General features: G+C 44.3%; 1 protein-coding gene across 3 annotated transcripts in view; it reads right to left on the bottom strand.

Moving 5' to 3' along the window:
• The window catches only part of LOC111960547 (leucine-rich repeat and fibronectin type III domain-containing protein 1-like protein), a 119,847-nt gene that overhangs the window by 30,022 nt on the left and 62,534 nt on the right, over positions 1–27,291 (bottom strand). For 2 of the 3 annotated variants that reach the window (XM_023982584.1, XM_023982585.1), the window contains exons 2-3: positions 21,030–21,234; positions 11,495–12,900 (exon numbers count right to left, since the gene is read on the bottom strand). In XM_023982584.1, the coding sequence (XP_023838352.1) occupies positions 11,495–12,876 (1,382 nt within the window). In that variant the 5' untranslated portion in view covers positions 12,877–12,900; positions 21,030–21,234. Of the gene's footprint in view, positions 1–20; positions 181–538; positions 707–11,494; positions 12,901–21,029; positions 21,235–27,291 lie in introns of those variants that run through there. The other variant, XM_023982587.2, reaches the window with a different exon arrangement.

Genomic DNA, 27,291 nt, shown 5'->3' with positions numbered 1-27,291 from the left:
CGGACATTGTCTACCTTTCATCTTGAACAGTTTGCATGGTGTGCAGTAAGTTCTACGGGCAGAACTCGTGTCCGTTCTGCCCTCTTCATTAATAGTATGATATGACAGCTAAATGCTTTTTCATAATACAGGAGTCAATATCTTGATCTTCGTTGTCCACCTTAATGACACAGGGTGAAACTAGAAGAAACAAGAAATACTGAATTAAATATGAGTGAGAATGAAGAACTTCACGTGTAAATACAGAGCAATACATCATACAAACTCCAAAGTCGCGATACAAAAGAAAGAGCCATCATACAATACATTATAAGGAGTCCAACAGAGGAAACCGAGGAAGCACCATTCCACTTAGCCCAAGATGTACTCTTAAGGAGCCTACCACTTCTCCTTAAGGTCCAAGGATCTTATGTTATTTTCAGAGGTAGACTAGCTCTGGTTGCCAAAACAGCCAAATACTCAATCTAAACGTGAATTGATTCTCAATTTTGATACGGTTCTGGAAACTTAAAATAATTTCACAAATATATACACTTACTGTACACCGTTTTAACCGGTTTTATCACGGTTGCAGCCGACTGTATTTTTCAGTGACAACACGTTTCTGATGGCCTTCTTCAGTTGCACACAGGTGTTCGGAGCATGCTAGATAGCAAATTAGCACAGGTGGTCCCTCTGTCTTCCGTCTCTCGTCCGTAAACTTGCGCTGCAACATGGAGATATTGCCGTGTGGGAACATTAACCATATAAAAGGTGTGTCTTCATTTAACCTTTTAGTTTTTTTAACATTATTTCTGGCTGATGTGAAAGAGAAGGTATATCTCCAAAACCGTACAGCAAGCGAAGCATGTTAATGTTCTGACCCAGCGACAAGGATCTTCACAAAACAAATGACTTACAGTTGAAGTCGGAAGTTCACATACTTAGGTTGGAGTCATTAAAACTCGTTTTTCAATCACTCCACAAATTTCTTGTTAACAAACTACAGTTTTGGCAAGTCGGTTAGGACATCTACTTTGTGCATCACACAAGTAATTTTTCCAACAATTGTTTACAGATTTTTTCACTTATAATTCACTGTATCACAATTCCAGTGGGTCAGAAGTTTACACACACTAAGTTGACTGTGCCTTTAAACAGCTTGGAAAATTCCAGAAAATTATGTAATGTCTTTAGAAGCTTCTGATAGGCTAATTGACATCATTTGAGTCAATAGGAGGTGTACCTGTGGATGTATTTCAAGGCCTACCTTCAAACTCAGTGCCTCTTTGCTTGACATCATGAGGAAATCAGCCAATTGTAGACCTCCACAAGTCTGGTTCATCCTTGGGAGCAATTTACAAACGCCTGAAGGTACCTCGTTCATCTGTACAAACAATAGTACGCAAGTATAAAGACCATGGGACCACGCAGCCGTCATACCGCTCAGGAAGGAGACGCGTTCTGTCTACTAGAGATGAACGTACTCTGGTGCGAAAGGTGCAAATCAATCCCAGAACAACAGCAAAAGGACTTTGTGAAGATGCTGGGAGGAAACAGGTACAAAAGTATCTATATCCACAGTAAAACGAGTCCTATATCGGCATCACCTAAAAGGCCGCTCAACTCAGTTAAGCTGAGTTTAAATGTATTTGGCTAAGGTGTATGTAAACTTCCCGACTTCAACTGTATGTGTAACGTAATGGAACTGAGAGTCACGACCAAGGGCTTACATCCCACTAGCTAGCTACCATAGAATTTCACAAAATGTAACAACATAACACATCTGGTTATGAAACAACAACGTGTTAACATGGATGCACCTGGAAGAACATCGTATGTAACAATTTCTTACAGACAATCCAACTGTAGGATAAAGGATGGCATCTTCTGCATGACATGAAACTTCCTGTAGAATCTCCTGCACTGAAATCTCTCACACCCAAATATTTCTCTGCAACTACCACATCTATGTTCTCTGATTTCAGCTCCGTCAGTGCAGTGCAATTGTTCACCATGGCTATAAACGCAACAAATCCAACCTTACTAAAACTCATCCTCTCTGGATCTCTCTCTTCAGGCCTACTCACTGGGAGGCTCCCCAGTCGACTCACTCACCCTCGGGACATTCTCTACTCTCTTCATTGCCTCAGCATAGGACATGTTCTGCCCCACTCGAACTCTGGCAATCTCAACCTGTCTCTCTCTCACAGGGCGCTTTGGATCCCCAGCTGCATGGGCACCCCCACAGTTGACACACAGTGCTTTCTCTATCCCGACTGTACACTCCCTCTGACTATGCCCTCCTGCACATTTCTCACGTCTTCGGATCAGTCTACGCACTGCTGCAACATGTCAGAATCCTTGGCACCTAAAGCACCGTAGGGGGTTCGGAACATAGGCCCTCACAGAATAACAAATATAACCCAACCTGACCGTACCAGGTAGAAACTCTGTGTCGAAGCTCAACAAGACAGAAAGGGTATCGTCAGTCTCGCCATTGCCATCGGGTCTACGTCTGACCAAACGGCGGGCGTTACAAACACTAGGAATATTCTATTTAATTTGATCCGCCTCTACGCTCTACGCTACCCCACTGATCCTTCCTTTGAGAGGCGCCCTGCTCCGGAGAGAAAAACATCACACTCCCTCCAAAAGGCCTCGAACCTTGTCACATGACATGAGTCAAAAAAAGGCAAATATCTGACCAGTAGTTGGCGAGAAGCCACAGAAACGTCTTACTGGAAACATGACAGTGGCCATGTGACTACCCTTGGTTGAAGTCAGGACATGGTCTTTGCAGCACCTGAGTCACACTGGGTCCAGTAGCACTTGCAGTTACTACATTTCTACTCTTCCCCAATGTTTGATGTGTGTGTGTGTGTGTGTGTGTGTGTGTGTGTGTGTGTGTGTGTGTGTGTGTGTGTGTGTGTGTGCTGTCTCTTATACACATCTAGATGTGTATAAGAGATGTGTGTGTGTGTGTGTGTGTGTGTGTGTGTGTGTGTGTGTGTGTGTGTGTGTGTGTGTGTGTGTGTGTGTGTGTGTGAATGTGAGAGAGAGAGAGTCACAGAAGGTATTTTTTTGTGTGTGCCACACACACCCACATCCACTCACACCCAGACGCACACACACAATCGTCCGGAGCATCTGCTTCCCTCTGTTGGGTCCTCAGGTGGCACACAGGGCTAGTTCAGCCCACTTACACTGATGGCCATCTGGCTTAGGCTATATAAGTGGCCCATCAGTTTACACATGGCAGAGAGACTCCCTGCTAGGCTGCCCTCAACCCATGGTACACACTCCCGCCACCACTCAGAGTCTTATGATGTGCATGTTCACCAGACAAAACCTAGTGTCCCAAAACCAAATCCTTCCAGCCATCTCAAACTGCCCATACCTGTTAGCAGAGCCCCAAGATGGAGACCATTTATCTCTCGTTGTTTCCAGACGATGAGACGTAACTGTACAGCGGCAGAGCAGTACAACGYCAGAGCTACAGTAGGAGCTGCACAGACACATAAAACACAACGACACTACACATCTCTCTATGGACGAGTTGCGAATCGATAGATTTGATGAATCGGGYGATAAATATGGCACTGCAAGTGGCTTCCTGAAATCTGCCCGATTACAAGAAGTGGCTTTGAGCTGAAGAGGGTGGAGGGAGTGTGGGGCTCAGAACACCTTAATGCCTTGCAGAGAAATCCCAGTCATCGACAATCACTAAGGGGCTTAGCTACAGACTTTGAGAAGAAACACCCCAAGAGCATATAAGAATGGATCTACTATCAGCGGTCCTCTCACAAGCATGATTTTACATTGGCTTAGTTAAATTGAGTATTTCACGACTGAAATCTGCTTGGAAAACTCCCTAAAATCATTGTGAGACATTTTCTGGGAGAAGACTAGTGGACAAAGTTCATTTGTTTTGTATAAACTTCACAGTGCAGGCTTGTGTGTTTCCTATGAAATTTGTATTTGCATCAAACAGTTTCTGCGATGGATTTGAACTTGAAAGAGCAGGTGCGTACTTCTTATAATGTTCCTGCTCACCAAATTAATGTAATGCTTAGTTTGGTCGAAATAGTAAAATGAGTCCTGCAGAGTTTTTCCAAACAAATTAGAATATCTATTTGATGCACCACAACAGCATCCAAAACGTAATAGTATTGATCTATGATACAATGTAAATAGTTTTAAAATCCCATGGAGGAAAATTGGATGGCTTGTGTCTGTGTGTGCGCTTGTGAGAGAGAGCGTGAGAGGGAAAGAAAGAGAGAGAGTGAGCATGTGACTGTGTGTGTGCTCATGAGAAAGAGAGTGCATGTGACTGTGTGTGTGCATGCGTGCGTGTGTGTGTGTACGTGTGTGTGAATTTGCACTCAGATGAAGGACGTTCATGAAGACGCCGAAACAGGGTGAGCGTTCATATTACCAAAGGGTAATGAAAAAGGCATGGCCTTTTGCCCATCATTTCCAGTGCATCAATACACCTCGACCCATCCTCCTCATCCAATGACGTAGACCTCCGTTATGATATCCACCTATAGGTAACTGAACAGCGTCTCTCTCACATTCCGCTGCATTAACTCCTTTACAACAGGAGTGACCCGTTGTCGGCGGCCATTAAAATCACTAACTGGTGCCAGCGCCTCCCTCCCTCGTTATCGCTACGGCTGTCGCGTGTCTGTCRGCTTAATTAATCTACACACTCTCAGGGATGGAGGAGGTGGCCTGTCAACGCCCACGATTAAAAATTGATCTAGGGCATGGGGAGGATGATGAAAACTCTGAGCAAGACGCCGAGGATTAGCACATGATTATGGGCCTGGGGAGGTGACAGGGCCTTTCGCTGAGCTCGGCTGGATTTGGACCAGAGGAGGAGAAAGGGGAAAGTGCTGCGGTGACTGTGCAGTACAAAAGGGCCTCACTCACGCCCATGTAACTAGCCAGAGCCAAGTGGCTTCTCTGAACTGTCGCACTTGAATTCATTCATTATTTTTCATGGCTTGAGTACAATTGGCAGTCTTTGAAGCAGGTATTTGCTACTTGTGTGAATGCCCAGTTGATGTTAGGGGGTGTAATCCAATTAGTTAATACTAAGTGAATCATTTAATTAAGGGACAATAGCCTAATGGTTAAGTAAGTGCGTAATGCCATGTGTGTGTGTACACATATTAGTAGAGAATTACAAACAAATGAAATAAGGAAGGCATGAGTCGTAAGTGAACTAACTACAGGCAAGACTCAGGCTCAGTAGAAGAGTTAGGGAGAAAKWCACTGCTTACACATTCTCCCATTGATTGATAAAACATACCATGACTGGGGTTACAAAGATACCAGTCATTTACCAAAGTTACCAGAATCTTCAGTGAWWTTGGTAATTAACAGAATCTATGGGAATCTATTGTTCGGTAATTTATACTTGCAAATAGCCTAATTAATGAACAAAGGATCGAATCAACAATGGCATTATTTTCYATTCCTTCTGTAACTCGTCCAACTATTGAATTTTTTTCACAGTTTGACGCCAAAACATTGACAACAAATACATATTGGCATAGTAAAAAAWATATKATATAAAGGCTATTTAATGCTGCAACTCTCATATTAAACCCCAACAGGTATTAATTAAGTTGATGGTTTGTATTTAGGATAATGTTTTARAGCTTTGTCCTATTTTTTTCTTTGAAAATCATCTTAAAATATTTAATGTGATATTTCTTGTGATATTCTGAAGTACCTAGATATCTTGTGATAGATTACCTAGAATCCATGAAAGATACCAACATTCTGGTAGTTTACTGGTAAACCTCGAAAGTTTCCAGTAACATGCCCTGCCTTTGTAACCCTAACCATGACCCAACATTCCTTTTTTTAAACTTAAGTTCAGGATATAATTGATACCAGTGTGTGGTTTCAGGGTTATGGGTCATCTTACCACATAGTACGCACCCTGCAGCCTTCCGGCAAGGAGAGTCATGCTAATCATCCCATCAATCATTTACGATGGGGGAGTTACTGACTTGGAGGGGAAGACTATATATCTAAGCTATTTTCTGCTACACGTTAGGGTTTGGAAGGGAAAGTCTCTTCTCCATGCTATCTCCTAGTTCACACATTAACCGTCTGCCAATCACCTCTGAGGAAGTGCAGCTTCCAGAACTACTACTTGGAGCCTAATGACATACTGTACTTCCTCATCTCCATGCATGGCCTTGGGTAAGCTCATAGTATCACGTGAGATAAAGGTCTTGCTTCAAATTTAAAATATCCTCTATCCCCCACATTAGAAGTCAAAGGAATCGGTCCATATTTCCAGCTCATTTCGTGTTGAGCTAAAACACTTGGGCCTCTGCAGTCTAGTCATAAACCTGTTATAATCTCTTTTCAGAGAGTTATCTATTATTTATTTTCCAGCAACACGATAGTCACGTAATTGCTATGCAGCCATAGTAGCATACAGAGAACCAGGCCTGTATACATTTAGGGAGTTTAGTTTTTTMGGGGGCGGAGATGAGACACCCAGATTGGTTCATGTCTGGGTCTTCTGGTAGGGGATAAAGCCAATCGGCCCCTTGTTGCCCTTTCCAACAGAGGCATACGTGAGGAGCATACACTAAGATGGATAAACCTGGAAAAAGGGGAACATCACCGGATTCTAAGAGGCCAGTCATAGAAAATGTGAGCAACACAGAGGAAGAAGGAACACTTTTTTTAAAGGCTAAGCTTATAGATTTAGAGTCAGACGCTGTATGGTAGTTTGAAGAGCAGTGTGTTTGTGTATGTATGTATGTATATGTGAGAGAGAGAGAGTATGCACACTTGTATGTCTGCGTCTCCGACTTGGCTTGCACATGAGTATAAGTGTGGTTACATGCAGATGAGCATATTATGTGTGATATCACAAACACTCGCTGAAAGCTTCAGCACCATGTACGCAGCCAATTGAGATATCACACGTGATGGCAGCCTATCAGAATCCCCAACTTCTTTTTCAGGCTGCCATCATGGCGTATAACCTTGAACAAAGCGTTGAGGTTGGTAGGCGGACGAGGAAGAACAGGTTGGGATAACCATCTGTCCCACATCAACATGCTCAACCCAGCACCTGGTTTCATTTGTATTGGCAGGGCCTTAAAACCAACAACTATTATCTAATAGAGATTTCATAGCCTTTGTTCATTTCATTTTATCAGTTCAATCGACTGATATGGACATATGGTCCCTTTTACTTTTAAATAGATTTTTGTGTTTTGACTCAATCTTCGAGAGTCGATTTATACAAGGCGTGTTTTTCATCAACATCTTACACAACAGTTCATGTTACAGTTATTGGCATCTGATAACAGAAAAAAATGTGTTATGTTGCCATTCTTTGTTGAAATATGCTATCAAAAGGCAGGCAACATCATTCTCTTTCTTGGATCTCTATTCGAGATCTCCATGCGAGAGCCAATCTTACATACTATGTGAACCTGATGAGTCATCCTTTAAGCTTTGAAGCCCATGCCAGTTTGGAGGTTAGTTCCAATGAAACATAACACCGAGGAGCGTAAATGTAAAGAGTCGTTAACAAAAGAACAAGGTAGGCCGGCTAGTTCCCTCAGCCAAAACCGAGGGAACTATTTAACCTTAATCTATCCATCTCTGTACAGGTGCTATGCTGCACCATCATGCACYGTGAGACAGCCACGTTGATGGTATAACCCATTGCTCAGGAGAAGCTGTGTACCGCAATGTAATGCTCTTCGGTTTGATTCTATTTTGATTCCTCACAAGGCAATGCTGTGAACATGTCATTGTGGCCTCTTTGCAGGGGGCCTTCAAGTACAACACCAAAAGGAAATTACCTGTCACGTTCGAAAATAGGGTGTTGGCAACAGCGTCTTTTCAAAACCATAATTCGGGGAATTCACTTATGCCAGGCTCGGTTTCGCGCCACGCATCCTAATTTGCCAAGCCTTTGTTGAGAAGAATCCCTATGGTTTAGTGTTTTTATTTGTTTCGACTAAATATAGTCCTTATAAGGACTGTCTGAGAGACATCGCAGGTACACTTCAAGTGGGCAAATGTTCGCATAACAAACGATCCCACTGGGCCGAGACGTCCACTCAACGTCTATTCCACGTCGGCTCAGTGTCGTTTTCATTGAAATGACGTGGAAACAACGATGATTCAACCAGCGTGTGCCCAGTGGGACGGCTTTGTCGCAACCAGAAAAATGGCAGCTCAGAGGGCCAACAAAGGCCCCAAARACACAGGTGATGCATGTTGCATGTATACTAATAATCACTCCGGTATGAACGGAACCAAGTCCGTCAAGTGAGTGGATTGGCGAGCTCCTTAGGTCGTCACAAAGTATTAAAACCGCCAATGGTTTACATGTCTTCCTTCCTTCCCCTGACACGAGTCTACTCACYCGCAAGTGAGATTACTAATATAGTTCAGTTGATAATCATGATATCACAGTGACAAAATATCGGCTCCCTCAATCTCTTCACTTCTTCCTTTCTTTCTTTCTTCCACCGTCTCCCCCTACAGTGCGCTTCCACCCGTCCCTAATAGAACCTCAAGCAGAGGGGATTTAAAAAGTAGAGCATGAAAGGAGTGTGCATGTGCGACGGTGCCATTCTATTGTGGTGGGGCCTTTATTCACCGGGGGCCCCACCACAGAGAGGGACTGAGAGGAGCTCGGAGGAGTCTGCGCGTCCAATAGTCCTGTAAAGTAGAGGCGTTAAGGGGAATTGAGGAGGAGTGACTACTGCCAATGTCCAGCTGGGTCCAATTGATTCCTGGTGACGTCCCGCATGGAGACACCATCAATGCCGTCGATGGGCACCGCCCGGGTGACTGCGCCAGCAAATATAAAGCGGGCCCTAAGGACCTCACAGCCGGTCCCGTGTGCTTCAAGCTTCATCCGTCTGATATAAACTGTCAATCACTTCCCTACATCAGAGGAATGGTGGGGGCCGTGTCCCAATACTGTCAAACGCCTTCCTTTAATAGTCTAATTTTATTTTTGGCCATTGACATGTGAAAGGAGGGTATTAATCAAATGGCCACCGGATTATTTACATTGACACCCCCCCCAACAGTTTTTTACACTGCTGCTACTCACGGTTTATTATTTATGCAGTCACTTCACCCCTACCTACATGTACAAGTTACCTTAACTAACCTGTACCCCCGCACATTGACTCGGTACCGGTAACCCCTGTATTTAGCCACGCTATTTTTATTTGACACTTTTTACTTTAGTCTACTTGGTAAATATTTTCTTAACTCTTCTTGAACTGCCCTGTTGGTTAAGGGCTTGTCAGTCAGCATTTCACGGTAAAGTCTACACTTGTTGTATTTGGCGCATGGGACAAATAATGTTTGATTTGATTTACACTGTATCAAATACATCTGTCAAGTAATTTTAGATCGGCGGTCTGGAAGGAAAGGACTATCAGGGCCCTAATCGGGCCAAAATGAACATTTGCTAGAAACATTTGGATGGAACCTGTTTTTATAAATGTTATTGTTGTACAGAAATGCCTAAAATGATCAAGAACACATTTTGAGTAGGAGCTGGACCAGACCATAGAGAACATAGAAGCTCATTTGCAATGGGCCAAATCAGCAGAAGGGTACCGACAGACATTTCAATAGCCCTAATGCGTAGCGAGCTGGCAGGACAGACCGTTCGTTCGGTCGACCCAGTTCCTGTGGGCATTATACTGATTCGCTCTTAGTAATCTTTGGGCTGCAGCGTGTCGCGTACTGGGACCTGGCAGTGGCTGTTACGCCATTCCTCTGCACAGCTTTCGAAAATTGTCTAGAAATTACAGCTTCAGGGTGTTGTCGTTCACTTGAGCTCTTCGTCTCCGAAACGTATCCTTTATGCACATTCTTCTCCTCTTCCAAATCAATATGGAAGACAAGAGGCAGAGTTTAAGCAAGCGTTGCTGCCCAAGAGTCGAGCAAAACCTCAGATTCGTCCAAAACAAAGAAAGATGTTTGTTATGATGAGCTGTTTGAGAAATGTACTGTACTTGCTTTGTTTYTGTGGGTGTGTGTTTGTATTAGTGTATTGAATGTCTTTGAGTGTACTATCTGCTCATACCCTTCAGTGGGTGTGTAGACAAGTGCAAGATACATAATATGCTATGTTTACATAACTTTGTGTGTGCATATGTGTATGTGTGCGAGCGTGCATGTGTTTGTGTGTCTGCAAGCATCCGTGTATGCTCACTGCTTTCCCAGACCAAGTAAATAAAATCAGACAACTAGTCAATGAGGAACAGGGAGCAATGTTTAAGTACTTAGTCCTAGATAAATTCACCTATAGTAACATCTCTCCTGTCCCAGTCAGTTAATTGGCTGCCGTGTTCATTAGTTTAGGCTCCCCACAATATCTGCTGAGAGAGAGCGTTTATCAGAGCACAGACACATCAGTCTATAGACTGTGTACCTGCTCTAAAACCAGCCACAATCCAAACTGTGTCTCTCTGTGTACAATGTTTTTCTACATGTTCGGCATTCAAAATCATCCCWCCAACTCCCCGTGGTAACAGACACCGCTTGGGGAATACGTTTCCCCTGAAACAAAGATTGAAAACACCAAAGAAAGTGAAGTTCCCTCTTTCTCACTGTGGCTGTGCTTTTTCCACAGTGGGACAGAACCGCCTATGTTCAGTCACTAAGATTTGCCTCCAGAATCTCGACGTGGATACCCTAAATGAGATCCCAAATCAATATGCTCCCTTAGTGACAGCTGCCATTGATCAGAGCAGAGACACTAAACAAGCCGCCTGCATACAGGCCTTGGCCAGGCCCTGTAAGACGACGTGAGGAGCCCTGGGCCAGGCCCTATAAGACGACGTGAGGAGCCCTGGGCCAGGCCCTGTAAGACGACGTGAGGAGCCCTGGGCCAGGCCCTGTAAGACGACGTGAGGAGCCCTGGGCCAGGCCCTGTAAGATGACGTGAGACTTGAATGAAAACCAACACTTTTGATGACCAAAATAATTAACGAATTACCGATCGGTCCATCAGCATCTATCAGAGCGCTACAAATTTAGAATAATTGATATAAGTTGATGTTGGACCTGGCATATGCAATGAGGGAAGCATCAAAACTAAAAATAAATCTAAATAAACCTTGGAACAAGGACGAAGGAGCGAAATAATAAATAAGGAGAGAAGAGAGGAAACATGTCTTCTCAAAGCAAATTAAAAATGTTACCTTTTTATCTCTTGCAAATAACGATTAGTAAGTACCAACCTAATTATTAACACATTATAATTACATACATGTATACAACATGAAATGTTTCTGGTGTTCTTATGATTGCTCCTGTTTAGCTGATAGACATCTTGTAATTGTACATCCGTGAGTCAAAATGCAATTTCATCATAAAACCTTGAGTAACTCATTAACACATTTGAATGTTTTTTAACTCATTCTAACCCAGAGACTCAAGCTATTTCCCCATCGCCCCTGTTCAGATCCCTATCCCTTCTCACCTGTAGATGAGCGTGTCATCCAGGGAACTGTTGTACTGGACCTGGTACATCCTGATCCCAGGGACGTGGTTTTGATATGGCCATTTGATCAGCACGGAGCTAGCTGTCAGCTCCGCCATCAGCACCCTTCCCTCCTGGTTCCTCCGTGTGTCGTTGCCCGTGGTTGAGGTGGACTTGGCCGAGGTGAGGATGTCTGAAGGACCAGGGTCGGGCTCCCGTAGCCGGTTGGTGCTGTTGGCCAGGTGGGGGAGGAGGTTGACCACCAGCTCCACCTGGCCCGTGGACTCCCCCGCCGCGTTGGAGGCAATGCAGGTGAAGGTTCCAGAGTCCTTCATGGAGGTGATGTTGATGTCCAGGCTGCCATTGCTGAAGGTGACAGTCCTTGATGTGTTGGAGATCAGACGGCCCTCAGGGGAAATCCAGTGAATCTCTGGGTCCGGGTCTCCGTTGGCCTTGCACTTCAGACTGGTTGGCTGGCCCTCCATGGTGAAGGTCTTGGCAGACTTCCTGGTCATGACCGGAGGGTCACAGATGAACTCCTCCTCAGGGATGGTCCAGAAGTACTTGGCTGTGAGGTCTGGAGGAGAGGCGCAAGTCTCCAGGTCATCTTCTCTGGTCAGCCTCCTCAGCCACAGCAGCTCACAGTTACAGTGGAGCGGGTTCCCACCAAAACTCATCACCAATGACGACTGAGGAGATCCTTTGGCTTTAGCGTAGACGGGGATGCGCAGAAAAAGTGGATCCGGTGGGATCTTCTTCAGCTTGTTGGAAGTCATGTCMAGACGCGCCAGCTTGTGCAGGTTGGTGAAGATCCCTTGGGGCACATGGTCTATAAGGTTATGGTCCATGTTAAGGGTGTTGACGTTGGTTAGACGACCTATCGTCTCCCAGGGGATGTCCACCAGGTTGTTGTAGGACAGGTCCAGGTCTTCCAGGGTTCCTGTGAAGTCGTCAAAGGCGTGGGGAGAGATTTCGTGCAGCTGGTTGTTGGCCAAGATCAGGTGCCTAAGGTTGGTGAGCCCCCGAAAGTGGTCATCCCTGATCACACTCAGCCGGTTGCTGTCCAGGTGCAGCGCTCGCAGCCGCTTGAGGTCCTCGAAGGTGTAAGGCATGATCTGGCTTATGGTGTTGCGGGACAARGTCAGATGGATCAAACTAGTCATGTTGGCAAAGTCCCGCCTCCTTATGGCTGTGATAAAGTTCTCAGTGAGACGCAGCTCCACGGTGCGCCGGTCGATGACGGTGGGCACGAAGAGTAGGCCCGTCTTCGCACAGAGGATGGCCAGCGAGGGGGACAGGTTCTGGCACATGCAGCGCTTGGGGCACAGCTGCCCCCTGGTGGAGACGGCCAGCACCAACAGYGAGAAGATGAGCCGGTCCATCCTCCCTCGGGCGTTCTGGGGAAACTGCAAGGCAAAGAAGAGAGGCACTGGTCAGGACATGTGAGGATGTGGTACTCCAATCGGGGAATTTACTAGGTGAATCAAGATGTATATCTACGTTTAGCTATCACAGTGGTCAAACTGAGATGAAATATCTCTATCAGCCATGATCGGAATGCAAAACAGCAGTGTTCGTCCTGCATTCAGATGATCAAAGCCAGTAAACGTATGTGAATACATTTCAATGAGTGGGCAATACCCTGAATGAAATGTTTAGCACACACTGAAGCATAAGGCAAAGGTGACGTTTCAAGCGAGACAATTTTATTAACGGCTTGTTTCTTATTTCCGGGAATCATACACATGGTATGCTAATATGTCCAATGAAGAGATAAGGACAAAGAATAGGTGTGTGTAATTATAGCTTAGCAAATCATTTAACTCAACATGCAATCCCTGGACAAAGTTAGTTGGCTGCCATATCACAGTTTAAGGATTTACCACAGCGGGTCTACCTTCTGTGGATTTTCTAAAACCCCGTTTTTTTCTTTACATAGCTCCCTCCATCTCCAACATGAGTGAAAACACGAATATATCTGTATAGGAGACGCCAACTGGGAATGCATATACAGTTGTAGCAAAAGCACGCAGTCATCCACCCACACACTTCCGAACTCATTCTTACGAATACACGCGCAAATACACAAACAGCAATGCACATCAACAACACACAGCATGAGCACATGCGTAACCCACACACACTCTGAAAAAAAAGATTGGTAGTCCTATTACACGTGGGAAAGGTCTTCCTGAAATGAGGTAGCAAGACAGATTTGAAGTGCTGTGAACTGCCGATGGCCGAGGTGTTCTTATTTCTCTCGTTGTATGATGCATATCCATAAAATGGCACTTTAATGTATTTATCGTGGTAATTCCTTGTTCATGGCAAAGTACCCTAAACACACACACACACTCTATCTGTATTTAAGACGGCATTTCTGCGGTTGCAGTTCWCAGCTTTACAACTCAATGCACCAGGACATGCATGGGATTTGTCATCGGCCATTAAAAAAGGCCTTATGTTCTTTGTGAATTTAATAAAACCATTGAATGGAATTGGAATGGAGATGTATGATGCTATTGAATAGCTTCTCGCGTGTGGCCATCCGCCATACAGCATCAACAGAAACATAGCAGCTGCCCGTATGCATCTCATTTCACCGACCCATTTCACAGCTGCACCTTGGATTACAGGGCTAATGCTATGGTGAATACCAAACAAATGTAAAGAGATGGAAACCACGTTGAAACTCTTAATCTTTTTATTTTTATTTTACATACATTCAATTTTATAGGACGCATTTGATCTTGTGAATAGAGGTGCAGTAGACACTGATGCAGTTACTCTCAAGGTCAAATCACCGTGTGAGACATTTGAGCTACCATACATACCGTAATAGCCTACACAGCGTAAGTGGATCAAATAGGATGGCTGCTCTGGAAAACGTTTACCTCCTGGTTCTCCATAATTAAAAAGGAATTAACTGTACTGCCAGCCAACACAAAAGCCAACTTAGCTTCCGTCAAGCGCTTATCTTGTAGCAATCCCGTCCTTTTAACGACACGTCAACAGCTATTAGCAACGGTAAATTGCGGGTTTTGCCGGGAAGGAACAAAGAAATGCAGTGAATACAAATAAAGACTAAGAGTAAACACAGATGTGTTGCTCCGTTGTTGAAACAATGGCGGGTCAGGTTGCTTTCAACTTGATAAGGGGAGATGCGGGTAAACGGCAAAACAACATGGCCGCTGTTAAATTTCCCTCTGTTAATCATCTCTCTCTCAGGCTAAGCTGTTGTAAGACAACACCATCATCTAAAGGTCAACAATCTGCTCTGAGAATGAGGGCCTGATTTCCAACTCCTCTCATATCATATGTACAAAAGCCACAGACCCGTCAGCCGTAGCGGGGAAACATCATTATGTGGGCAGAAATCTCCCAAGGTACAGGGCTTAAAATGCCAAGCAGCTAACCGTCAGCTCTCTGGTGAATCTAGGTGGGGAGACTGGAGACAGTTGACACCCCAGAGCTTATTTACGGGATGAGCCTCCACTCTGCTCTGCTCCGACAGAATTCTCTGACCCCTGTGCCTCCCCACAATGGAGATGGATTAGGTTGTCGGGCTGCGGAGTGGAACGGTCTGCAGGGCCCAGTCGATGAGAACTGCTGCCCCGCCCTCTTGGGATCGGGCTGAGGGAGAAGAGAATAGGAGCAAGACCCAGAGCGGTTCACTACGCATGGAGTAAACACAGCTAGGGCGACACTTGACGGCTGCCGTTTCCTCCACTCCGAGACAAACAGTGATTCAAGGAATCGCGCTTCTGCTTACTGTCAGTGTGTTTTAATACGGAAGAGTTGTACAGGAGCACTAATGTATTCTGGTCTTGCTAGTACAAGACAGGCTACAAGCGTGTGCAAATGCTAAGTCATTAAAACGTGAGCATCGTTCGTTTTTTAATCATGTAAAACGACCAAGTTTCTACAGTATACATTGAAACATGAGGCAAGACGAAAAGAGCCTGGTAGAACGCGATGTCAGTAGTACACCAATGACCTCACATAGAGGACGACCACGGGAACATATGTAAAGGGAGAGTATTTCTCCTTCTCAGAAGGGCCTACCACAAACTGACAGAGAYGATGTGGCGCGCGCAGATGTTTGTGGTCTCAGCTTGCCCATCTGCCTTTAGAGCAAGAACTTCACTGCCAGGACAATCGTATCGGTGCGCGATATCTAATCACGTCGCATGAAATGCTCGTTCATCGTACCAATGTGGCACCACATCCTGTGCGTCTGGCGGACATGTTTTGACAGACATACAGATTGTTTTCTGTGGTACGTAAAAGAGCTACAAATATCACAGTGGTGTTTTTTCCCCCCGACTTGATGGTATGACGCCGATATTCAAACAGAAGAGTTCCACAAATATTTTTCGGGATAAGTAGACGATTCTGGTTCGTGCGTTTGTTTGTTCAGAACGCTGCTCTGGTCTGGAGCTTATCCATTAGCCCACGGACCAAAGGCCTATCTCTCTCACATCCCATTACACACCACCACCACCACTCTCCTCCTCAGATGAAGGGATGGACTGGAAAGAGAGAAAACAAAGTGCTTCAGCAAGATGCTGGGCCGCGCATCTCTGCTATTGGTCAGGGTGACCCTCAGAGTGTGCTCCGAGGTGTTCGGTCTCATAGCAACCGCAGATGAACAGGCAGACTAGGGGTCTAGGAGAGGGAGATTGGGTTTCAAAAACCCGTAAATTGTATATTTGGAGCCTTGTGTTGTTTGTGCTTGGGTCTGTGTAGGATTGAGAAGGACTGCGGCGGTGCTCAGAAGGAGGGAGACCGCAAGAGAATCAATAATTTGACACACTGTCTCAGCCACTGAGTCATTTCAAGAGACACACAAACACTGAGGGGGCAACATAGCAGTATATCCTATATWGTACATTTACAGTATGCTAGTAGTTACCCACAGAGTTCCAGTCATTGCGCTAACGCTAGTTAGCATTGGCTCGCAAAACTACCTCCAGCTTCCTTCATACTGGATACAGACATAAAAATGGCACCCAATGAGTTCATCTGACTCTGGAGAAGTAAATGAAGGGCCTCATTGCTAAAATCCCGAAGTATCCTTTAAAATCATTAACTCCGCTGCGTGACATCAACTACACAGTATTAATGGGGAAACGGGGCAAAAAATTCCTCACCATCTGTGCTTGTCAAATAAAATGGGTAACGCACCCGCTGCACATTACAGTAACTGGGGTTTGTTTGATGCTAGATACTGAGAAGAATTTCCTAGAGGGTATTTTGGAGCCATATTCAATGTGTTCCAGCGGTTAAGTTAKAGTACAACATTATGTGATTATTGCAAGGAAGATAACCTCAGGGTTTAGTATAACCTACTGTACCATAAACCCAGTAAGCCTTCAAAAAACCTGCTTTGACTAGAGCCTTAGAGATCAACTATTTTGCTGCGAAACCCTACAATCAGCATTATACCTCAAAGTCGACGGACCCCTCGACACACATCTCCACACTGGCCGTGACAAGCTACTGAGATCTAAGCCGCACAGGGAATAGCATGTAATGGGGATACTACCGCTAATACATAACACTGCGATTGAATGAWTCTCCCGCAATAGCTCTGCAGCATACTACAACCGTGACGCATGCCACAACACTAATCTAACATAACTGATCATCATTTATGGGCTCGTACATTTCCTGCAGAGTCATGGCAAGCCTTAAATGAACGTGAAATCAAAGAGCCAAGAAAATACTCTGTCGGCTGTGGACTTTACGTGGTGACACTGGCAAGCCAGGTTCCCTTTGAAAGCCCCTTTTAGCTGAAAGAGGCTAGGCGGGGGCCCTACTTGGTAGTCAGCAGTGCTAACTGAGCTCCATTCAGGATCACTGCATGCAGCTGTTCCTCTAGGGCTCCTCTATTTGAAGAGATAAGACAAACTGTTTAAAGATATACACTGCTTATAGTGTAGGAAGTGGGACCATCATGCTCTTTATTTCATTTGAATATTCAGTTTCTTTACCCCCTCTTGGCATCGTACTTTGCGGTCTTCACCTCGGTCTCAATTTGCCAGCATCAGGTACATAGATGACAAATTAGAGGAAAATAGTGGAATTGTAGAATGTGAAGTATATAGAATATTGTTTTTGTTTTACATTGAATCAGACATGGTTATATTTGCATATCACAATCAGACCGATTTTGCATAACTGGCATACTTTTCAGACTGCTGAATAGGTTCATATTTAAATCCGTGTGCRGTTTCATCTGTTACACTACTGCCGCTATTACTTTGGATGAACGGTAGTGAGACATATTCAATGGTTTTGAATTGTCAGATCGTTCCTCAAATCTCACAGTTCCGTCATAGACAAGTCTGTGAAGTCTTTATCGAACTGTCACAGCACTGCATTACTGTGTGGTTCACCCAGATAAAATAACGTAGCTTCCATAAAGTAACGTTTTTTTTCAAATAACACTGAATAAGGTGGTATATGATGCTATGCTATCCCCAAAATATGGTCATTTAACAGACTTTTATCCAAAGCTGTCAACAGTAAGACATATGCAATATACAGTATGTGGCCCATGTGGGAATGAAACACACAACCCCGCTGTTGCCTGACCCATGCTCTAAACCATCGAAGGTATTAGAACTACCATACACGGAAATCAAGCAAACTTCACAACGGGGTATTTTATCCATATGTGATGCTGGGATAAAAAAAAGTAGCATTTCTGTCAGTTTGCCTACTTCTTATTCCTCCATCATGTGAAGAAGAGCCAGTCCTTCAGCCTCAGAGCATTATAAAATCAACTCYAGTATGCTTCATCAACCTTTCCTATGTAAAACTAGCTGAAATCAAGTATTCCATGGCCATACTGTAATACTGTTTGCCTAGTATTACTAAAACTACAAAATGCATAGATGAATATATGAATTCTCCCCTGTCCCGCAGTCGAAAATGTCCTTCGGTTTTTGCCTATGTTTCATCTGATTATAGTTGTGCTGCAAGGGTGCCCAAGGGAAAAGGAACTCTGCAGTCTGTGATGGGACCCAGTACAGTTTGATTGAGTCTGATTTCAGAGCCACTCTCTTCTGTCACATCTCCCTGGGAAAAAGGGTTTGAATAATCTCTAGCAGCCTCAGCAGACTTGCTCCATTTCACAGCAACTCCCAGTGAATTACCCCGGCAGAAGACACACTCCCTCCCTGGATATATCTGCCTCGACTCATCCCCGTCTCCCTCTGCCCCCACCGAACCCATCTATACCTGTCCCTCATCTACATCCCTTCATATCTCTCTCCTCCTCTTTCACCTTTGCCTCAGCTCCCATATCCATCCATCGTAATCTCCAACACATGGAAAAGAATCATGAGAATGAAATAATCGTATATGGCAGAAGAAGATTATTTGTACAACAATCTAATAAGAATCTGGTAAGATTTTGTAACGCGTTGACTTATATGTCAGTGGTGTATTTGTATATGCGTTGACTTATATGTCAGTGGTGTATTTGTAATTGCGTTGACTTATATGTCAGTGGTGTATTTGTATTGCGTTGACTTTATGTCAGTGGTGTATTTGTATATGCGTTGACTTATATGTCCAGTGGTGTATTTTGTATATGCGTTGACTTATATGTCAGTGGTGTATTTGTATATGCGTTGACTTATATGTCAGTGGTGTATTTGTATATGCGTTGACTTATATGCCTTCTATGTCATACACAATTGAATAAATTAAATGATGCCAACAAAGATATGGTATGACATATTTAAGACAAAATACCGTATGTGATTTATATGAGTCATCTATACATTTTATGAAAAGTATCTTCTGAGAATGTAACCTCTACAAAATAAAGGATTTCCTTAATAGGTTTCACAGTTTTTTTTAAAGTAAAAAAAAAATTACTTTAACAAAAATATTATATTTGTATATACGAGTTTCCATGGTGAAGGTTGGGCAGCACTTCCTAATGGACTGTTGATTTATCTACAGCTATGCCTTTTGGTCTCCCATCCAGGGTTTTAATCAAGCCCATCCCTGCTTAGGTTTGATATTTGTGCTGCTATCAAAGTCATTCCTCCTCATCTCCTCACTCCTTCTCTTCCTCCTCTCCTCTCCTCCACTTCTCCCTCTTCTTCTGATCATCCTCCTGTCCTCCTCCTCCTCCTATCCTGCTATCCTACCCTCTCTGATCTGCTCTTCATCTCCTACCCTACCAACTATCCATCAACCAATCCAACATTCTACCAATCCACCTATGCACCCACCCATGTATCCATCCACCCTAAACCCACCCAGCCATCCAACTAGCCACCCCTCTGTAATGTCAATATCAAAGTCAATATTCAAGATGGCTCCAGAGTGTACAAATCCTTCCAAGGGAATTCTTCTCTGTTTTTCTCCATCAACTCAAAGATGCAGAAATACCAATTTATGCACATTTAACACAACCACCTACCCCAAAATGACCTGTTGGCATTTCTACCTCAGTGTTTTCCTTAAATAAAAAACCTTAACAACATGCAAATAGAAAAAGGGCACTTTAGGGTCCGTTWCGTGTTTCTACAGAAATGTCAAGGTCTCAGAATAGCTGAGAAATACTGCAAGACCTATCCAGGCAAATTACAAAATGACTCACTCAGACTGCATGCTGTGTTATCTTCAAGCATTATGCCCGTTTCTCTTTTTTTGTTACAGCTAGTTCAGTGATCAATTCACCGCTAAATGTAGGGTGCACATCAATGTTACTGGCTTTTAAAGCAACATCGAAAGTGCCTGAATAAATTAAGACAGCATGGGCTGGCACACAAGAAAACCCTGGGTGGACATAAGCACAGCTACAGTATTATTTTTCAACTTCACAAGTAGTAGTTGAGTTTGTGCTAATGGACAAGCAGATTTTAATTATGTACAGTGTTGCGGTAGTTTCTACCCCGTTAAGGGACCTGTCACTTTGTGTTAAGGTACAGTTGACTTGTGACCCCAGGCCAGACAGGGGCAGCTGCCTCGGGGGACAGGCTACAGCAGGTCCCTGTATTTGATAAAGGCTGTGACACTGACCTTTGACCTTAAACCTCCACACACTAAGGGCAGCTCTCCCAGAGGGACGTTGTAACAGGTGCTGCCATGGCAACCGGTTGTGAAAAGTTAAACAGGGCCCTTAAACCTCAGCTAAGACGAATAGGAATGGGAAATGCTTCCTTTACATTCTATCAATTCAGTTCTTGGAAATGAGATCACACAAACCCAACTGGTGGTTTAGGATTTGGATTTGGACACGTCAAAATCACCATTATTGATGGGCCAGATGGCCAGCAGATTGGAAATTGTGAGGGAGCTGTCTCTCGTCTTGGATATGTCAACATTCCCCCTTCATGCCTCTGAAATCAAGACCAAGTCCAAGACAGCTGTCCACCATCAAGCCACTGCTGCCTCATTACAATATGCAATGGAAAGTCTGTCCATTATGCACACTGCGTAACATTCCAGGATTGGCAGGGCTGTTCAATACGAGATGTATCGAGGCACACCGTACTGATATACATACCTCTATCTGGTGTGGTCTGGCAGGGTCGTGATCCTCATGAAGACTGTGGGCTGTGTTGGCCTAGCAGAGGAGGGCAGACATGGGCAGCTATGTGGTCAGGGTGCCGGTGAGCGGGCGGTAAGGTTGACTACCTAAGCAGCATCTGGGTGTCGGTACTGGGCACTAAAGGAAACAAATGGGTCCCTTGTGGAGGATGTCCATTGACCTGTGGGTGAGAGAGAGAGAGAGAGACACAACATGATATACACTGACTGTACAAAACATTAAGAACACCTTCCCAATATTGAGTTGCAATTCGTCAGGGCATGGCAGCGCTCCACGGGGGTGCTGGCCCATGTTGACTCCATAGTCCCACAGTCCCACAGTTGTGTCAAGTTGGCTGGATGTCCTTTGGGTGGTGGACCATTCTTGATACACAAGGGAAACTGTTGAGCGTGAAAAACCCAGCAGCGTTGCAGTTCTTGACACAAACCGGTGCGCCTGGCACCTACTACCATGTCCCGTTCAAAGGCACTTCAATGTTTTGTCTTGCCCATTCACTCTCTGAATGGCACACATACACAATCCATGTCTCAATTGTCTCAAAGTGTAAAAATTCTTCTTTAACCTGTCTCCTCCCCTTCATCTACACTGATTTGAAGTGGATTTAACAAGTGACATCAATAAGGTATCATAGTTTTCACATGGATTTAACATGTATATTATTTGAGCAATGCTTGTCATGATGCTTGTCATACATTTCTCGATACTGAAGAATGTTTATATTTTTAACAAAGTTCCACACTCATATTATGTAATATGTCCTGCTGGTGAACGTACTAATGTATTTAATTTACATACCTCTGAGGCTTAAATGGGGAACAAAAGCTCATAGCCATGACAGCTGAGACAGCAGGTGTAATGTTTTGTACACTCAGTGTACATGCTTGATATGTTTTAAGAAAAAAATGTGGTATGCACTAACATAGGGTAGGTTGTAGAACAATCTACCAACAATGAAATCAAAATCAGAGAACAGTTATGTGGTACGACGAAACACATTCCACAATTGATTCTACTCTATTCCAGACTGGATTCGATCCAAGATGTATTCTATCAACTTATATATGCGCTGCTCAACTTAACTATAATATTCTATCTTTATTCTATTCTATTTACAGCAACAATAAAAAATAAAAATAAATTAATCTGAGAGTACAAGACAGATCTATTCCCCTCTAAAACTGTCCCTTCACGGCTGACCTCTCAGAGGGAGAGCCGAGTTAAACTCAGCAGCGACTCCAAATCAGCCCAACTCGCCGCCTCACACTCCTGCTTCGAACTGTTTGCACATGCTGTTGGAAATATGCCCCAGAGTAGAAAAACTGTGCATAATAACACACGGATGCACTGTCAAGTCCTTACTAACAAAGGGATGGGAAAACAACAAAGTCGCTCTCACACACAACCCAAACAAAGAGACTGATGGTTATCTCTGGGGTTATGCACATTGTTGACCTGCTTTCAAACCAGACGGGAAATAATTGTGTTTTTATTTCATTTGTGGTATTTACCTACAAATATATTCCCGTCTTCTACTCCTTCGCTCTTTCCCACCTTCCATCTATCTGTCTTCTCTCCTCTCTCAGCAATACGAACGTAATTAGACAACCACTCATTAGCGTCTGCATAACAAAAACCCCATATGCTCCCATTGGTTTCATGATCTAACGAGAGGCTTGGTGGTTGCCACGAAAAAGCATTGCCGTCATTTACAGAAATACATTCAAATTAGGAGAGGAAGGGAGAAGACACAACATATGGTATTATTGATAATGATTCACCAGTATAGCCATGTGTAAAGGGGTAGCTCACCCTGATCTACCATTTCCTGTATTTTTGATCCTCCATGTACTGAGCTGAAAGTTGGAGTTGAAAACAGCTCAATGAGTCACCTGAACTGAAATACCCAGGCTGGCCCTTTGTCTGTGGCGTGTGCGCTCTGTACCCACYTGCTCTGTATGTTTGAACAGACCTGGCCCAACTCTGGGACACGTTACACACAGGAATCTGTGACCGTTCACCTGACCCAGATGAGCACACCGTCATGTCTTGCCTAGTTAAATAACAGGTTAAATAAATACAACAACAAAACAATATGGGGGAGCTGAGTGATCAGATGTAACCGTCAGCTCAACAGCCCTGTCAACCAGCAGAAAAACAACGCCGGCGGGTTACTTTGATCAGACGTGGTTTCCAAACCACGACACAAACATCAGACAGGAAACACTGGCATCTGCTGTATGTGGATGAGGAGCGTGTGTGGACCGTYCCGGGTAAACGCGCATGTTGTGTCTGCGAGACAGTCTGAAATATCCACTTAGGCACAAGAACCCTGAATAAATAGAGAATGCATTAAGATGGGTTAAAAAAAAAGTGTGTGTTGGTGTGTGAAAACTGATGTGTGAGTGCATGACTGGGTATGTGTACAAAGTACATACGTGTGCGCATCTCCCAATCCATCTCACTGACCATGGTTAATCAATCTGTCCATAGGGACATTCAGCGCTGGCGAGAAAAGAACCCTTTGAGAGTGCTGATATTAACCCAGACTATCTGACCTCGCACAGCTGTTCATGAGGAGAGGATTACACATTTAGATCTTAACATACAAAGGAATCAGTCCGCCACATAAATACTACTGAAAAGTAATTCCAGTGTCCATGCCAAGTACACACTTAAATACATCAAAGATAAACCACGTCGGTTCTAATATGGCAGTCAGTGAGACACTTGTGATTCTGAGTGCGCCAAGGCTCCCTAGACGGGTCCGGAGATTGGAGAGGGCTCTAGCCGGTCCAATGGCTTATTCCAGAACAGTGGGTGAAGCATTGTGAAGCACTGTGGGTGGATAGATACAGAGATGTCACTTTGCATTGAACGGAACGAACGCTTTATAATTGGAGCCCACTCTCGCGATCTGCAGGGTGGAGAGCGACGGCCTCAGCGTGATGTGAATCCAGTCACTCGTATTACAGCGGCGTTCCAAGTCACACATCCCTGTCGCCTCTATGGCAAAACCAACCTAAGGAGTGAGGCACTTTGTGTGAAACCGATGGGTTAGCGCTCACCACAATACATTACAATAAGTCACGCTAAAAAGTCTGTGAACGCATGCGATGTAAATGGTCCGCTCTTATCTTTTCTCTCTGTCCCCCCCCCCCAGCTTTGGTACCAAGGCGACAGATGCAAGACTACTGATAACTGACCGCAGATGTGAGCCTAGCGAAATCCCAAGGGAACATTTCTCCGCATTAACTGCCAACAGATAATAATCTGCTTTGCAAGCAGGGGGACAATTCAACTATGGTTTTAGCAAAGGCATCCCATTTGCTCCTTATTACGAATATGCAAACGGGTCTTGACACACCCTCATTCCCCAAAATCCAAGCGTCCAGTGGCATAGCGTTAGGCTTATTGGCGTCTATTATTGGTCTGATTATTTCAAGTTAATGTCCTCCCTCCTTGTGGCTGTCATTTGCCAAATGTTGGTGTGGATGTGTTTCTGACACCTCTGGGGTACGGGCCTGTTTGCAGACGATGCAGTTGACCGTCTCTCTCCTCAGCCTGTCCCCTGTCTGTCTCTACAGCGGCTGTAGCAAGGCCCAGCTCGCCTCTCCTCTCACTCTGACTGCATCGCTAACGATTTAGTCTATATATAACCCCCCCTGTCTGTCTGCCTGCGTGCCTGTCTGGACTGTCTGCATGCTTTTTCTCCTTTTCTCATCTCATGCTCTAGCCCCACACCAGACCCATGTATCTAAACCCCATTTCATTAAAACTCCACAGCAGGTATAATAATAATACATGTTGGTGTGGATCAAGAATGGTGCAGTTTGAGTGAAAGGCTCAATATTTGCTGGTTGCTAGTTTGACGGTTGTGGCAAAGATAAAAGAAGAAACGGCAAATGTGAGCACAGGAGGTGCAGAGAAAGAGAAAAGAAAGAGATGTGCCTGTTCTCTGTTCTCCTGCTAGATAGCGCCGAGGGCTCTGGGTCTTACTGCAGTCAATCCAGAATGTCTGGCAGAGACAGATGTAATCTTCTAAACACCAGCGTGTTCATGTTACGCCGTTCCCATCTCGGCTGTAGACAGTCCTTGCAGTGACATCGTGAACATTCTATTGCCTTCCGACATCAAACGTGTCATTGCCGTTATGTAAAAGTATAAACACAAAATGACAGGCTGTATGACATCAACGGCATGGTGGTCCAAATAACATGCTGTATTTTACACCAATAAACCCATCCGTTTAATATGTAATTTGGTATATGTCAATGTAGCAAGCCAGGCAACTTTCTAAACAGTGTTTTGGTTAGTTTCTAGCTAGGTAGCACTCCCAAAAAACCTGCCTCTTCGATGCAGCTACGACCGGAAGTGGCTTTTCGAAGCAGGTTAGGAAAGCGTTTTCGCTAACCCTAACCGTTTTCCTAACCTTAAACTAAGTTCTCCTAACCTGCTAAAAAAAAAAACACTTCCAATCGTAGCTGTATCGAAGTGGCGTGTTTTTAGGGAATCTCCTAATGTTAGCTAGCATAGKTGACAACATCTTAACTTTAGCTAATTTGTGTTCATTATTACAGGAAGATAAATCAGAACACGGTCATTATTTACAAGGTAATGATAATTACCTGATAATGACAGATAATCAAATCAAATAAAATGTTATTGGTCGCATACACATATTTAGCAGAATTATAATGATAGACAATGACCTGAAATGGTCTCTTCACACAGACAGTGTGGTGAAGACGTCGCAACAGCACATATTGAAGAAATTTGGTTTGGCCCCTAAGTCCCTCACAAACATCTACAGATGCACCATTGAGAGCATCCTGCCGGGCTGTTTCACCACCTGTTACGGTAATTGCACCGTCAGCAACCGCAGGGCTCTCCAGAGGGTGGTGCGGTCAGCCCAACGCAATACTAGTGGCACACTGCCTGCCCTCCAGGACATCTACAGCACCCGGTGTCACAGGAAGGACAAGGAGATCATCAAGTACCTCAACCACCCGAGCCACGGCCTGTTCACAGCGCTACCATCTAGAAGACGAAGACAGTAGAGGTGCATCAAAGCTAGGAGCGAAAGACTGAGAAACAGCTTCTGTCTCCAGGCTATCAATCAAACAGTCCCCACTAGCCAGTCTCCGCCCAGTACCCTGCCCCGAAAGTCTCTGTTCTAGCCGGAGTCATTGAACACTGGTAACTTTAATAATGTTTACATGCTGTTTTACCCACTTTATAGGTACAGTATATACTGTATTCTGGTCATGGRTCATCCTTAATAACTTCTTATTGTTATTGGTAGGTATCACTGCACTGTTGGAGCTAAAAATACAAGCATTTAGGCTACCATCCTTCAATGGCACTGCCAATGCTAAAACGGCCTTCTGGTCACTAGAGGCCTCTATCATTCTGTATGGGTGTGCACTGTCTCGTTGCGTGTAACCATGACAACGGACGCTGCTACAGGGTCAGACTTTTCAATTTGAGACATGGAAAACCAACAGTCGCAGGACGGTCTACAGACATTCCACCAGAGTATAAATTAAATGTTGTTTTGACCAGCGACACTTGTCGCATTCTAATTGTCTACGGACATGTTGTTAGACCAAGCATAAACCAGCCTGAAAGAACCACTGAACACCTCAATTGGCACATGTTTTTCTGTTCCTCATTATAAAAACAAGATTTCAGTCTTTGAGGTATGTCTCCTGACCGATTCTGGATTTGGTTAATGATGTTTGTCCCCCATGAGACACTGTGGATGCAGAAGGCTCTTTCATTTCCTCAAAATCCCCAGAATGATAAGATAACTCAAGAAATCTGTAAGAAACGTTGACGTGTTGGTCGAGGATGTTTTAGTTGCTAAATTTGACGTCTAACTAAGGTGTTTAGTGCAGTGTTTCTCAAGTAAAAAAACATGTGAGGTGTTGTTCTATATAAASAGTTGGAGCTGCTGGGCAGGTCTGTCTCACTGGGGACAAATGACCTGCCCTCCTAGAAATCTACAGCTCCCGATGTCACAGGAAGGCCAAAAAGATCAACTAGGACAACAACCATCCAAGCCACTGCCTSTCACCCCGCTATCATCCAGAAGGCGACAAAGCTGGGACCGAGAGACTGAAAAACAGCTTCTATCTCAAGGCCATCAGACTGTTAAACAGCCATCACTAACATAGAGAGGCTGCTGCCAACATACAGACTCAAATCTCTGGCCACT

This window comes from Salvelinus sp. IW2-2015, linkage group LG4p (assembly GCF_002910315.2).
Source record: "Salvelinus sp. IW2-2015 linkage group LG4p, ASM291031v2, whole genome shotgun sequence".
NCBI lineage: Eukaryota > Metazoa > Chordata > Actinopteri > Salmoniformes > Salmonidae > Salvelinus > Salvelinus sp. IW2-2015.
Note: the sequence above shows the minus strand (reverse complement) of the source record. Positions and strands in the feature narration are given on the sequence as shown.